At 44.3% G+C, this 16,046-nt stretch overlaps 1 protein-coding gene across 3 annotated transcripts in view; it reads left to right on the top strand.

The window, feature by feature from the left end:
• The window catches only part of RUVBL2 (RuvB like AAA ATPase 2), a 63,066-nt gene that overhangs the window by 29,629 nt on the left and 17,391 nt on the right, over positions 1-16,046 (top strand). For all 3 annotated transcript variants that reach the window (XM_073602829.1, XM_073602830.1, XM_073602828.1), the window contains exons 4-6: positions 1,611-1,752; positions 6,169-6,298; positions 12,696-12,762. In XM_073602829.1, the coding sequence (XP_073458930.1) occupies positions 1,623-1,752; positions 6,169-6,298; positions 12,696-12,762 (327 nt within the window). In that variant the 5' untranslated portion in view covers positions 1,611-1,622. The remainder of the gene's footprint in view (positions 1-1,610; positions 1,753-6,168; positions 6,299-12,695; positions 12,763-16,046) is intronic.

The raw sequence follows: 16,046 nt of genomic DNA, 5'->3' as shown, positions 1-16,046 counted from the left end.
GTTGAGGGCATGCGGCCTGGTACGGTTCGGGGGGGGGGGGGGGGCGCTCGCTCGTCCCCACCCCCATTCCTGTCCAGCCGGGCTGCGTGCTCGGATAAGGGTCTGGTATGGATTTGGGGGGACCCCTATGCCGTTTTTTCGGCGTAGGGAGTGCCCCTTACCCAAGGGCCTGGTATGCTCTTGGAGGGGGAACACATGCCGGTTTTTTATTCAAAATTTGGCGCAGAGTTCCCCCTGAAGATTCATACCAAACAGTGCCGGGCATTGGCGGGGATCCAAGTCGGACACATGCCGGCTTCATGTCACAGGGCAAAGTCGGATCCAAAGTAGGATGGCTGTCGTGTCGCACCAGTGTGAACCCAGCCTCAAACCTCCAAAGCTGATTGGTTACTATGTACACTTGCACCAGGTTCTGTGTGTACAAGTTTTAGTAAATCTTCCCCATTGAGTCTATAGGCCCCTTTCACACAGGTGCCTCTGCTATGCAGAATCCGCTTGCTCAGCGGGGGATCTCTTCGCTGAACCCCGTTAAGCAGGCGGATGACAGGTCCGTGTCCGCTCAGCTCCGCTGTGCAGAGCTGATTCTGTCCCCCTCTCCTTTTATGGGGCAATCAGATGGAAATGAACAGTTTGTTTTCTATCCAATCCGCTGGACGGATGGAAAATAGGACCACCATTTGTCTGTTTTTAGCGGATCGGATTGCATGGTGGCTAGTGTCAACAGACGTGTGTCCGCTGACAGCCGCCGCTCCATAGAGGACAAGGCAGTGACCGATCAGATCCACGTGAAAAACTGACAGACGGACCTGATTGGACAGCTGTGTGAAAAGGGCAGAACTACTTCACTACCCTGGGTAAAAACGGATAGGTAGTATAAGCAACTGTGGGGTAAAGCTTGTACGTTCACTTCAGAGTAAACCTTTTTTAAATGGATGCCATTGTTGAACTTCTAAAAGTGGATTTTGCTGGCTGTTTTTCTAACCTTCTGGCTTTCACCAAGAGCAAGTACACAAATCAGGAAATGTAAAGTAAGATTGCAAATTTTTACCTGTATGTTTGCTTAGGTGGTAGTGGTAAGAAATACTAAAGCATCAGCATGGCAGCCATGTAACTAGCATCTGCCCTATGGACTGTTTGTTTATCTCAAAAAGAGCTATCTTTAATTTTTATATATTTTAGAGTTTCAGCAATGCGCACTAGCCAAACCTACAAAAGGAAATGTTTGGATGAGTAATTAATTATAATTTGCGGCTTCCAATTTGTACGGGCCATTCACACCATATGGTCTTAATGCATAGACAAGGCAATTTTGCCTTATGTCCTATTAATTCAGTTCACAGTGCACTGCATAATGATGAATGAGTATTTTATGAACATTGTAAGAAACTTACAAAAACAAAAAGGGTTAACCGCGCACACCAGCAGCTGCATGGTAATGTGCTTGGATGTTGTGAAAGGGCTCTTATAACACTGTTTTACATAACTTCTCCATAGTAGAGATGACCTGCAAATTACAGTTAAATGATAATAGCCTATGTGTACAATTTTTAGCTTTGGTTTTGTGTTTAATCTGTAGCAGAATGTGGTTCATAAGCTCATTGTCTCTGCAGGTATCACAAGGCATGGTGGGGCAGCTGGCAGCTCGGAGAGCCGCTGGTGTTATATTGGAGATGATCAAAGAAGGGAAAATAGCAGGACGAGCAGTATTAATAGCTGGACAACCTGGCACAGGAAAAACCGCTATTGCTATGGGTATTTATTATTTATGAAATGTTTTCTGAATATAACTGTCACCTGATTGTTAGATTACAGAATTAGATTACAGAATTTCTATTTATGGCATTTTGCCTCAAAAGTACGCCTGCAATTTAGCTTAAGACAATTTGTGTAAAGGACAGAGTCGTTGTCTTTTGTTTTTGTAGTACTGGAAGTTTTTCTATATTCTGAAAGTGACATTAATGTTGTAGCCCTTTAAATCTTGATACAGGGCATGGGAGAGTTGGGATCCTATTACCTTTTTAAAATGGTTAAAAAAATAAAAAAAAAAGGAATGGAAAGTTTTTATACAACTTGCTTTTGGTACAGTTCTCATCTCTGTACTTTTATGCTTATAAGTGCAGGTTGCTGGAGTTGCACCATTTTGACACCCGCATCCCTTACAATACAAAGGGTAAAAGACCAAAGATAAATGGGACGTGTTAAGGTGCCCTCGTCTATCAGGAAACATCTACTATTACTGGGGTATTTGAATTAAAATTCACAGAGGTCCGATCAGTAATTTTTTATTTTTTATTTTTTTTCTTCCGGTAAAGGCCTGAATCACATAGTTGTGCGATAAATGAGATCCTTCACGTTACAGCCCCCCTTCTCTTATTTCAAATTAGCAATCCTACATCAGTGTCCTCAGTCCCCCACTTCACATCACAGTTCCCCCGCTCGCATCATCCCTCCCAGCCATGTCCTCAACCCCCCCTTCACTCGCCTACCTTACATGGTTATCCAGGATCGAGAGTGGGAGGCACAGCAGCAATGGATGGAGGTGAAGTTAACAAGCAGTCAGTTGGTTGCTAGGATGCAGGGAGCTCCTTGTAACCGATAATCCGCTTAATATGAAAAGGTAACTCCGGCAGCTTCCACTCCCACTCTGTCCAGTGCTGCTGTGCCTCCTGCCATCTGTCTAGAACTGCCCAGCCTCTTGCTCTCTGCTGTGCTCTGACAATGGCAGCAAAGGAGGCTGAGGGAAAGAAGCTGTGTGACCGCGGCAGTCCGGATGGGACTGTGACTCCGTCTGGATCTAGACCACGGTCTGCCATTTTAGTGATGTCTGTCTGTGTTATCATTTAACTACTTCTGCTTTTATTTAAATTCATCTAAAAGTTGATCATAGGATCCATAAAATGCATAACATCCTGGCCACCATTGGTACATACAATATAACATTTTTTTAAATAAAATATTAGTTATTACAGTTTGCCATCCTTGCCCACACCCTATAGTATAATATGAGTATACATGCAGTGCCATGAAAAAGTATTCATGCCTCTTTAAATTTTCCACATTTTGTCATGTTACAACCAAAAATGTAAATGTATTTTATTGGGATTTTATGTGATAGATCAACACAAAGTGACACATAATTGGGAGGTGGAAGGAAAATGATTAATTGCTTTCAAAATGTTTTACAAATAATTATCTGATAAGTGTGGCGTGCGTTTGTGTTCAGCCCCCTTTACTTTGATATCCCTAACTAAAATCTAGTGGAACCAATTGCCTTCAGAAGTCACCTAATTAGTAAATAGAGTCCACCTTCTGTGTAATTTTAATCTCAGTATAAATGCAGCTGTTCTGTGAAGCCCTCAAGGTTTGTTAGAGAACCTTAGTGAACAAACAGCATCATGAAGGCCAAGGAACACACCAGACAGGTTAGGGATAAAGTTGTGGAGAAGTTTAAAGCAGGGTTAGGTTGTAAAAAAAATATCCCAAGCTTTGAACATCTCACGGAGCACTGTTCAATCCATTATCGATACTGGAAAGCTGCAGAGATTCACAGCTCAGGTGGGAGAATCTGTACACAGGACAATTATTAGTCGTGCACTCCACAAATCTGGCCTTTATTGAAGAGTGGCAAGAACCGTTTCCAGTTTGCGAGAAGCCATGTGGGGGACACGGCAAACATGTGGAAGAAGGTGCTCTGGTCAGATGACACCAAAATTGAATTTTTTGGCCTAAAAGCTAAATGCTGTATGTGACGGAAAACTAACTGCACATCACCCTGAATACACCATCCCCACCGTGAAACATGGTGGTGGCAGCATCATGTTATGGGGATGCTTTTCATCAGCAGGGAATCTGGTCAGAGTTGATGGATGAAGCCAAATACAGGGCGATCATCTTGGAAGAAAACCTGTTAGTCTGCAAAAGACTTGAGACTGGGGCGGAGGTTCAACTTCCAGCAGGACAACGACCCCAAACATACAGCCAGAACTGCAATGGAATGGTTTAGATCAAAGCATATTCATGTGTTAGAATGGCCCAGTCAAAGTCCAGACCTAAATCCAATGTAGCATCTGTGGCAAGACTTGAAAATTGCTATTTAGACGCTCTCCATCCAATCTGACAAAGCTTGAGCTATTTTGCAAAGAATGGGCAAAAATTTCACTCCTAGATGTGCAAAGCTGGTAGAGACGTACCCAAAAAGACAGTTGTTTCTACAAAGTGTTGACTTAGGTGGGCTGTCAGGAACTATGAATCGGACTGAGACAGAAGTGCAGTAAAAAGCACACTGTATAATAATAATGGTAAAAGGTAAACAGAGCAAACGTGGTCAAAATATAGCCAGAGTTCGGTAACTGGAACGGATAATCAGACAAGCCAGGATGTCGCGAAGCCAGGGATCAGCGTACTTCAGAACAGACCAGGAGATCAGGAAACCGGAGAATCTGTGTAGTGGAACAGCAAGTAGGATCCGGAACCAGAAGGGACGTCAGCCAAGCAAGTCTTAACAGGAATACAGAAGAGTGTCTCTTGATATGTTGGCGAAGGCAGAAAGGATCTGGACTGAACAGCTTAAGTAACCAGCAGGACTGACGAGCAGGATATCATCACCAGTTGAGTCACTGTGGAAAGATCAGAGCTTGGCAATTAACCGACAGCTAAGCGGCCTGCTCCGAGAAAGAAGGTCTGAGCCCAGGCCTGACTGGGGCTTAATACAAATGCACGCCAAACTTTTCACATATTTATTTGTAAAAAAAATTTAAACCATTTATTTTCCTTCCACTTCACAATTATGTGCCACTTTGTGTTGGTCTATCACATAAAATCCCAATAAAATACATTTACGTTTTTGGTTGTAACATGACAAAATGTGGAAAATTTCAAGGGGTTATGAATATTTTTTCAATGCACTGTATATCAGTTAAGCAAAGAGTATTTCATTGGCAAGTACACAACGCGTTTCATTGGTTCAAAAGTGCTCCACTTTTTCGGGTATAGTGAAACAATATGGAAAACTCCATCAAATGCTCAGGCAGACAGATTGAATACTACTCTTACATGACCTTCTTATGACTATTTGGTATGCTCTTAAATATCACGTCCCTCAATTAAATCTCAGGCTTTTCATCTGTTTGGGGAATTTGTGCACTTTATCAGAGATCTTTTTCCAGTACGGTCTGGCAGAGCGCTGACATTCTTTTTCTCTTATTCATATGGCATACTGTTTGTTTCCCTTATTTTTTCACTGCACCTGAAAAACTTTTGAACTTACGAAACATGCTGTGACTTTGTCGCTGACCCCCCCCCCCCCCCCGCTTTTTCTCTAAAAACCGCAGGTGTGCAGGGCTCATCCCACCTGGATGTGTCTTTCATTCACAGCGTTCTGTGAATGGGAGACCTACAACTACCTTTTTTGCCTTTGCGTTTTAAGACTTGTAGGTCTCAATGAACTACCAGGGTGCTGGTGAGTGATCCAGGTAGTTCATTGATTCTGCCTCTATTAAAAGCAGACAGCTTACACTGACACAGCAGGAGCCCTGCATGGCACCTGAAATCTGCTGATTGTGGGTTTTTTACCTATTAAAATTCATATATATATTTTTTTTTTTTTTTTTTTTTTAAACGTGAACTTTATCCTTTAAGTTGAACTCCGGGATAAGCAGATGTGGTCTGAATTAAAGAGGCATTTGTATTCTTGCTTGACTTTTGGTGTGCTTTGTGAATTTCTTCCTGATCTATGCCGTAATCCAAAGTGAAATGTATAGGAGCTTCCTGTGATCAAAACCAGTCGCTGTTGCTCGCTCTCCTTGTGCAGGGTAACTGGTCTTGTAGTTTTCTCCGGCAGCCTGTGGTGGGTGGACCTACTTGAGTCCCTTCCACAGCTCTGCTCTATGCACAGGCTATGTGAAGCACAGTGATGATGTCACTGCTACTTTTTTTATATGGTAATATCTAGAATTGCAAAATTGTTTGATGCACTTAAAATAAATTTCATGTCTTCCTGTGATTATTGAGGTAAATAGTTTTAATGAACCCCCCCCCCCCTTTTTTTTTTTTTTTTTTAAACTAAATGTACTCTGTGCTTTAAATGGGCAGTGTTGGTTCTCTCTATATCCTTGGGCCTGTAATTAGCTTGTGTATAAGATAATGAATTTGCCTCTAATTGTGTTTCAGGTATGGCTCAGGCCTTAGGCTCAGATACACCGTTTACAGCCATTGCTGGCAGTGAAATCTTTTCTTTAGAAATGAGCAAGACAGAGGCTTTGACACAGTCTTTCCGGAGGTCTATTGGTGTCAGAATAAAGTAAGTAGGCTATATTCAATATAACTTGCTTGTGTTCAGGTTACATTGTAAGTTAGTCTAATTTCACTGTGTTTTCATACTTTGCACGTTACTTAAAGTGGATGTAAACCCAATGTCATCCTTTCTAAACTACTGCCATAGGGGTTATCTATAAGGATATACATGCCTCCTGCATGTATTTTTACCTGTTAAATGTCTCCCCCCTGTCTGTTATGAGACCCAAAAAACTGCAGATTCTGTGGGTGGGTCTGTTGTCTGGAGCTCGGTGGGTGGAGTTGTGATGTCAGTAGACTCCCCGCCCACCTCTACACTCCCCTGTCAATATTAATTTTCTCCTGTGTATTTCTTACACTGAACTTCTGCTGAATGATCTCTAACATCCAGTGAAAAGACAGGAAAGTCACCACGTGACAGGTGTGGAACAGCCAATCCTTGCAGTGCTGCTGAAGAAAGGAGTGGGGGAGGGAATTAAAAAATAATCCCTGTGTCTTAGGCTAGTGCACGAGATATGTAAATCACCTGTCACTCACAGCAAGGGGGAGGATTTGACAAAGTTTTTTTCTCTGTTTTTCAAGTTTTATCTCACTGAACAATAAGAGGATTGCTCAGAGCTGGATTAACTCTTTGTGGCAAGACTGGGCTTAAATGATAGGAAATCTTATACTCTACATTAAAATGTAGAGTCATAAAAAAAAAAAAAATTACATCCACTTTAATCAAGCAGCACACAGCTCACCTATAATACACTGGAGCCTATTTCATAATTGCTGGGAAATATAATTTTTGTCTTCTAAAGGGAAAAAAAAAGTGCAAAACAACTGCTCTGTGCAGTTGTTTTGCACAGAGCAGCCCCAATCCTTCTCTTCTGTTTGTCAGGTAAATATAAAATAACATGACTAACAGTCTTAAATCCAGCTAACTGAGACAAGGGGAGCTGCAAAGCAAGCTTCTTTTGCTGTGGTGTTTTTAGTTAAACTATAGTGAACTGGGAAACCCCTGTATTAAAAAAAAATCGCTATAGCAAATAACATTTATATGAGACATACAAAGTTATTCCCAGAACCGTTAGTTTCCCCCTTAACTTTTATTAAAGTGTATCCAAAGCCAAAAGGTTTATTTTTTTTATTTAGTTTTAGATCGGGGGGGGGAGAGAACTAAAGCTCCTGTTAGGTTTTACTTATGTCGTAGGCTGCTTCGTCTAGTAAAAAGGTTGTTCCTCAGGCAGGAAGTGAGGCGAAATCTTCCTAATGGAGCTCTGGATAGCAGAAAAATCTGACAGGTTCTAACATTTCCCCATTCTATCCAAAAAAAAAAAAAAACGTTTCAGGTGTAGATTTGAAGTGATTGATTGTAAAAGATCACCTTGTAAAACAACCCATTCGGTTTAAAATATAAACGAAAGGCAAAACATGTTTGTTTAGCTATAAAAATAATTCTAGATACTTTTTTGTGGTCACATTCCCTCTGTTCTCCGCTGCATAAGAGCTGGGGGGAGGAGAAGCAGCCACACACTGAAATTCCCAGTGAATGGCTGTGCAGTCTGGTCATGTCAGGAAAAGTCTGATCATTGGAGGAGAGAACACTTGAGTTCCCAGCACAGCTAGAGAAATGACCACTGTGTGTTCTCCTGCTTAGTGTGGTCAGTTTTTCATTGCAAAGCAGAGGGACTAACAGGAATACCAGGGATTTTACACAAAGGAAGCAAACAAAGAGAAAATGGCACATATCAGGAATATGAAGTGCTAGAGTAACAAACGCTTTAAAAGACTTGTAGAGGCAGAAGGTTTTTTATCTTAAAACATTCTATGCATGAAGATAAAAAGCCTTCTGTGTGCATCAGCCCCCCTAATTACCTGAGCCCCATCTCTGTCCAGCGATGTCATGAGTCCCTCGGCCGTCCGGGACTTTCCCTCCTGATTTGGCTGAGACACAGCAGCGCCATTGGCTTCGGCTGCTGTCAATAAAGTCAGTCACTTAGCCAATCAGGAGAAAGCGGGGGTGGTGCCGAGCGGCAGCTCCGTGTCTGAATGGACACACAGAGCTGCAGCTCGGCTTGGGTGCCCTCATAGCAAGCTGCTTGCTGTGGGGACACTCGATAGAAGGAAGGGGTCAGGAGCAGCAAAGAGGGACCAGAGAAGAGAAGAATCCAGGCTGCTCTGTGCAAAACCCCTGCACAGAGGAGGTAAGTATAACATGTTTGTTATATATATATTTTTTTTTTTTTTTTAAAGAGACTTTACAGTCGCTTTAAAGAGGAACTGCAGTCTGCTCACATAATTTGTAATAAAAACATCTTTGCCATTCTGAAGCTTCCCTCCTACCGCTTTGCATATTATTTTATATATATACTGTGATTCTGTACTTGCCAAATATGCTGCAGAAATTTCCCTCCACTGAGTCTGGCTGCAGCCATTTTAACTGTGGGCAGCTGAAGCTGCTGCCTGTTTACTTTCTGGATTTACACAGACATCCAGAGGCACACCTCCAGCTCTGCAGCTTTCATTAGCCCTCTTAAGACTCATCGCCCTCCCTTCCTGGCAAACTATCACAAGAGAGAGAGCTGTGCATGATGTCATAAGCCTGGGCCAGAAAAGAAACCGGAAGGGTGCTCTATAAGCTATATTCTGGCAGAAAAAAAAATGTTTTACCAAAGTTAAAACAAGGGCAGAAGATTTAATAGATGGAAAGTTGAAAAAATGGCTGAAGGTCCGCTTAACGACCAGCCGTCGACATTGTACAGCAGCAGGTTGTCACGATCCCGCGAATCGCTGTAGGTCGGCTCGTAAACTCGCTTTTGTGGATGCGTGCGCTCCCATTGCCCAGTGGAAGAGCCAATCAAAAATGTGTAGCAGAATTCATATTGGCCTAAACTGATGAATATTTTTTTTTTTTTTTTCTTTTTGTAAATGTTTTATAGCAGAAAGTGTGTGGGTGTTTGTTTTTTTTTTTTTTTTTTGTCTATAGCGCAAAAAATTAAAAACCGCAGAGGTGATCAAATCCCACCAAAAGAAAGCTCTATTTGTGTGTGTGGGGGGGGGGGAGACCTAAATTGTTTGGATACAGCATCGCACGACCGCGCAATTGTCAGTTAAAGCGACGCAGTGCCGTATCGCAACAAATGACCTGTTCAGGAAGTGGGTAAATCCTTCCGGCACTTCAGCTCCAGAAGATTTGGCTGCTCAATGACCAGGCCATTTTTTTTTTGCAATACGGCACTGCGTCGCATTAACTGACAATTGCGCGGTTGTGCGATGCTGTACCCAAACAAAATTGATGTCGATTTTTCTTCCCCCACAAATAGCGCTTTCTTTTGGTGGTATTTGTTTGTTTTTATTTTTTGCGCTATAGACAAAAAAAGAGCGTCACTTTTGAAAAAAACACTATCTTTTACTTTTTGCTATAATAAATATCCCACATTTTTTATCAAAACAAATTTTTTTTTCCTCCGTTTAGGCCGATATGTATTCTTCTACATATTATTTGTAAAAGATATCGCAATAAGCCTATATTGATTGGTTTGTGCAAAAGTTATAGCGTCTTCAAAATAGGGGATAGATTTATGGCATTTTTATTATTTTTCTTTTTACTAGTAATGGCGGCGATCTGCAATTTTTATTAGGACTGCGATATTGCGGCGGACAAATTGGACACTTTTGACACATTTTTGGGACCATTGACACTTATGCATCAATCAGTGCTATAAAAATGCACTGATTACTGTATAAATGTCACTGGCAGGGAAGGGGTTAACACTAGGGGGCGCTCAAGGGTTAACTATTCCCTAGGTGTGTTCTAACTGTGGGGGGGTGGGACTGTCTAGGAGGAGAAAGATCGGTGTTCATACTTAGTATGAACACACTATCTGTCTCTACTCCCCTGAAAGAACCAGGATCTGTGTGTTTACACACACAGATCCTGGTTTTCGATCTGTCACGAGCGATCGCGTGTCCCCGGCGGCCGTTGCGCCCGCAGGGCACTCGCACTGCCTGTGGGCGAGCCCGCGCCCCTAGTGGCCAAAAGTCGAAGCGACGTACGTTAACGTCCTTTCACCCAGCTGTGCCTCTCTGCCGCAGTAAAACTGCGGCGGCTGGTCGGCAAGCGGTTAAAGACCGCCCACCGCACATATACTGCGGCAGGGCAGATCTATTGCATGAAACATACCTGTATGTCTTTTCACGTAATGGATACAGGACACGCGCGGCTCAGGAGCCTAAGCGTATGTCCGCTGGCCACCCGCGATTGCTCCTCACAGAGGCAGAACGAAGATCTGCCTATGTAAACAAGGCAGATCCCTGTTCTGACTGGGGAGGAGAGAGAGAGAGATCAACTGTTTCTCTCTCCCTCTTCCCAGTCAGTTTGTCCCCTTAACAGTTAGAAAGCACCTCCCTAGGGAACACTTAACCCTTTGATCACCCCTAGTGTTAACCCATTCCTTGCCAGTGCAGGTGGAACTCTGCTTTTAAGTATAGTGAACATTTTTAAGCTGAACTCCAGCTTTTGCTACACTTTACAAGCTGACCCAAATGAACTATGTCCCTCACTAACATGTAAAGTAGCTGGATGTGCGGTATAAACTGTATGTAGCTTAGGCTACATACAGCATACCTGACAAGTAAAAACAGGGCTCTCTGGCGGAATGAACTAGTTAGCACTGGAGCATACTGGGGGGAGACAGGTAGTCCTGAAATACGCACTTCAAGGAGAGGGAAGGAGCTCTCTAGTAGAAACAAAAAGGAACTGCAGAAGGCTCTTCTATGTGTAGTGGTTACAGGTATTTTATTGCCTCAAGGAAATAAAAGCACTTACTGAAAACAGTAGGTGTAAAGGCTCATCCGAGTCATAAAGGTCACTGAGCCCCAGCATGTCTATGTAAGGCGTCTGTGTCAGGCGGCAGCGCTGATGGAAGAATCCAAGGCCGCCCAGCCAGCAGTGTAGAACCATGGAGGATGGAAGCAGGTAGAGCAATCAGTGCGTGGAATGCAGGACCCCGAAAGTGACGTCAAAAGGGGTGCGTCGTGTTTTGAAGCATACCCTTTGGCTCCTGCCATGAAGAAGGAGCCAGTGGGCATGCTCTGAAATGCGCCCCTTTTGATGTCACTTCCAGGTCCTGCGTTCCACGCTGGTCCCTACAGCACCGATCGCTCTTTCTGCATCCATCCCCCATGGTTCTTCACTGCTGGCTGGCCTCGGATGCTTCCATCAGTGCTGCTGCCCTTCATGGACACAGACCGCTGGACAGTGCTGTGACTCTGTGATGTTCATGACTCTGATGAGCCTTTAAAGTAGAGTGATTATATAGAGATTGGTAAAATAACTTTTAGCGATCTTGACACTGGTGAGAGGGATTTCTACATGTGCAAGAACTAGAGGATTCTGGGAAACGAATAATCTATAGGCCATTGGTGTGGTGCAGAGAAGAGTACCGTATTTATCGGCCTATAACACGCACTTTTTTCCCCTGAAAATCAGGGGAAAATCGTGGGTGCGTGTTATAGGCCGATCCCCGCCGATTTCTGTGTCATCGGAGCGATCGCGGCAATTGCCGCGGTCGCCGCCGACATACACAGCCGTGGGTAAATTCAAAAATGGCGCCGAGACTGCAGGGAGCCGAGATACACATACTCGAGTGTTCTCGGCTTTTTCCGGCGCCGCCGTCACGCCCAGTCCCGCCCCTGGACCTGTGTTATGTCCATCATAGGGCGGGACTGGGCGTGACTGTGAGCGGCGCCGAGAACACTCGGGTATGTGTATCTCGGCTCCCTGCAGTCTCGGCGCCATTTTTTGAATCTACACCGAGTGCACAAAGCTGCACTGACATGGCTGGACTGGGGCAGACCTGCACTAACGAAGCTGCACTGGGGCAAGGCTGCACTGAGGCAAGGCTGCACTGGGGCAAAGCTTCACTGACAAGGCTGCACTGGGGCAAAGCTGCACTGACAAGGCTGCACTGGGGCAAAGCTGCACTGACAAGGCTGCACTGGGGCAAAGCTGCACTGACAAGGCTGCACTGGGGCAAAGCTGCACTGACAAGGCTGCACTGGGGCAAAGCTGCACTGACAAGGCTGCACTGACAAAGCTGCACTGACACTGAAAAGGCTGCAGATGGACAGATAAGGCTGCATTGATGGGCATTTTAATGTAAGTTTTTTTTTTCCTTAAACTTCCCTCCTAAAAATTTTTTTTCCTTAAAATTCTCTCCTAAACTTGGGGTGCGTGTTATACGCCGATAAATACGGTAATTAGAATTTTGTCTTGCAGTTAAATAACATCAAGCATGATTTCAATTGAGATTATTTAGAATAAAATATCTTGTAGGAGATCTCGTCATAATTTGATAATTTTATGTAGGTAACAAAATTGGCACTATGCTTCATACAAACCTATACTGTTTTTCTAGAGAGGAAACTGAAATAATTGAAGGGGAGGTGGTGGAAGTTCAGATCGACAGACCTGCAACAGGAACCGTGAGTTGATTTTTATTTCAGATTGTATTGTCTTCTTATTATTTGTAAAATATTTGTAAACCTAAAGTCCTCTGCACCTACCTCCCTATCTATCCAGTGAAGTGATGTCAGCAAACTCCCTTGTTGCTCCTGATATCTTTGCCCAGTTTTCCTTTGAGCAAAGCTTAAAGGCTAAGTTCACCCTTTTTTTTTTTTTTTTTTTTTTTTTTTTTTTTTATAAATTCCAGCTCCCCTCCCCTATGCACCAATATAGCATTCATGTACTTTTTTTTTTTTTTTTGCAAAAATATCAAAGCTTTCCATAAAATCTACAGACATGTATCTATTGCTTCTGTCTTGCGTCCTTACAGACTAGAGGTCATGACACAGGAAAGGGTTGACCAGCTAACCTCATTAGCACACACCCTGCATCATCCACCCTCCCATTTCCAGCTGCATGTTTTTTTAATGAAATGCAATAAATCAGTGATCACCCTTCTCACTAAATACACAATATACAATCTGTATGGCTATCTTTATACAAGTTCATAGAAGGGAGTGGCCAAACACTCAGCTGTCAAGCCCCGTTCACATCTCTGCATAGCAGGAACTCGCATTCCCACATGGGTTTTTTTTTTTTTTTTGGGAGGTGTTTTGTAGCATTTTCACTCATCACACATAGGGCAGCTCATCCACCTGAATGTGCTCCCGTACACGCAGCAATCACCCCAAAGAAGCTTCAGAACTTTTATTTTTTATTTTTTTTTAAGTGGAGCTTGGTGCGTTGTTTTTTTTTTTTTTTTTTTACTGCGATTTTTGGTGCAGCACATTTCTGAAATGCAAGGAAATGCACAGATGTGAATGGAGCCTGATTGTTCTTGTGTTAACGCACCAATTTCATTTTCCCAAGGCGTCTTTCAGGACAGCACCTGAGAGATAGCGACTCCACCCACCGGAAACAGGAAACACCTTCTTCCTCCAAACTTTAAAGGGAGGCGCCTCCCTACCATACCTCAGTTTTTGTGTTTCCTCCGGCCCGGAGGGAACATGTTTTTGAAGGGGAGTCAAGGTCTCTCAGATGCCTGGGAGACAGGGCTTCTTTTTCATTTTTTCCTCCTTTTTGGAGACCCGCTGTCCTCCCGGCCTACCCAAGCCTTGGCAGCGGTAGCAATCGGGCTCCTCTTCCCCTCCTGGTGCTCGGGGAGAGCCGTAGACCCGGTGATCCGCGCGGTCATAGGAGCGGCGGTGCGCGTGCGCCGCCGCCATGTTTTTTTGGCCGGCAGGCGCGGCGGAAGTGACAAGGCGGGTCACTGGGTCAGCAGAAGCGTCATTTCCGGCGTGGATGCGAGAGGGGAGGAGGGAGGACAGGAACTGGCGTCTACTTCCGCTTCCGGTCCGGTGCAGATGCACTATGGGAGTCCGGAAGCGGCATATGAAGCCACAGGTGGAGAGCTGCACACCAGAGATGGAGGACTCAGCGTCTGCAGCGGTGGGGACAGGCACAGGCGCCAGTAAAGCTCAGGTAGGAGCAGCAGTTTAAGTCTGCCTTTCTTCCTTTTCCTGGGTTTGGTCTATTTTCTTTTTTCTTACCCCCTAGTGGCAAGGGGCCTGTCTGGGCACTGGAGGCTGACTGGTTTCTTCTTAGTGCACCTGTGGGTGATTCTTGTGTAGCTGAGACCGGGTCTCACTAAAAGGTCCCCTGGTTTTTTTCCCTTTTTTGTTTTTTCTCTCACAGGCTAAAAGCTCTGACCCAAAAAAGAGATGTCCTTCTTGCAGGGCCAAAATGGGAGAAAATTGGAAAAAAGTCTTATGCAGTACATGCATCACTTCTTTAGTTAAGGAGGAATCGGCTTCGGTTTGTGATGATCTGGTTGCCTCTGTAAAGAAGGAGCTATACGCCACGATTCAGACTTTTCGTGACTCTTTAGTTAATCCAGCTGCTAGTCAGCCATCCACTTCTGAGGCTTCCCAGGGTTCTATTTCTTTCCCCATGGTAGAAGTTTTACCTGAAGGCCCCCCTATCAGGGAAGAGCAGTCCCCTACTCCTTCCGTTAAGGATTCGGAGGAGGAGGGTGAGGAAGCGGAGGTGGCTCCTTCCAAATTTAAGCTTTCCCTAGAGGAGGTAGACGGACTCCTTAAGGCTATCCATGTTACACTTGGCTTAAGTGAGGAAAAGAAGGAGTTATCTCTTCATGACCGCATGTATGCAGGGTTAAATGAGCCTAAGGGGCGAACATTTCCAGTTCATTCGGTCATTTCGGACGCCATTACTAAAGAATGGCAAGATCCAGAGAAAAAGCCCTTTTTTTCCAGAGCCCACAAAAGGCGCTTCCCTTTTGAGGAGGACCCTTCTGCGGTGTGGAATAAGGTGCCCAGGTTGGATGCGGCCTTTTCACAGGTCTCAAGATCCACAGGCCTGTCTTTTGAAGACACGGGTGTTCTAAGGGATCCAATGGACAAACGCATGGATCTTTTGCTCAAAAGATCATGGCAATCAATCATGAGCAATTTAAAACCAGCAATGGCCACAACCTGTGTAGCCAGGAATCTGGAATACTGGGTGAACCAACTTAGATCTCATATAGTGGCAGATTCCCCCAAGCAGGAGATCTTAGATTCCTTTCCTACCCTGATTTCTGCGGTTGCTTATATTGCTGATGCTTCGGCTGAAGCTATCAAGATGTCAGCTAGGTCTGCAGCTTTAGCAAATGCTGCGAGAAGAGCTTTATGGCTAAAAACCTGGCCAGGTGATACAGCTTCAAAGAGTAAGCTTTGTGGTATCCCCTTTTCAGGTGACCTTCTTTTTGGCCCAGATCTAGATAATATCCTAGACAGAACTGCCGATAAGAAGAAGTCTTTTCCGGTCAAAAAGAAAAAGCAGATCCCAAAACGTCTTTTTCGACCTCAAAAAACTCAGCAGCAACAGCAGGAAAGTAAGTTTCAGGGCAGGAGGGAAAATTGGTCTGCGCAAAAGGCGAAGGGCAAAGGTGGAATTCTCTTCCGTCCTCCTTCACAGGCCGAAAACTCACAATGACTCATCTCTGCGGGTCGGCGGAAGATTACGAGAGTTTCTTCCGCAGTGGTCAGTGATAACTACAAATCAGTTTATTCTGACCACTCTCTCGCAGGGTTATACTCTCGAGTTCGCCAGAAGCCCCCCAAGAAGGTTTCTGGTAACAAATGCTCCTCGAGATCCAATGAGGGCCCTGGCCATGAAATCCTCTCTGGAGGAACTAATGCAACAGGGTGTAGTAATCCCAGTGCCACCAGAGGAATGGCACGAGGGCTTCTATTCACATGTCTTC

Source organism: Aquarana catesbeiana, linkage group LG10 (assembly GCF_042186555.1).
Source record: "Aquarana catesbeiana isolate 2022-GZ linkage group LG10, ASM4218655v1, whole genome shotgun sequence".
NCBI classification, from domain to species: domain Eukaryota; kingdom Metazoa; phylum Chordata; class Amphibia; order Anura; family Ranidae; genus Aquarana; species Aquarana catesbeiana.
This window is presented reverse-complemented; position numbering and strand designations above follow the sequence as displayed.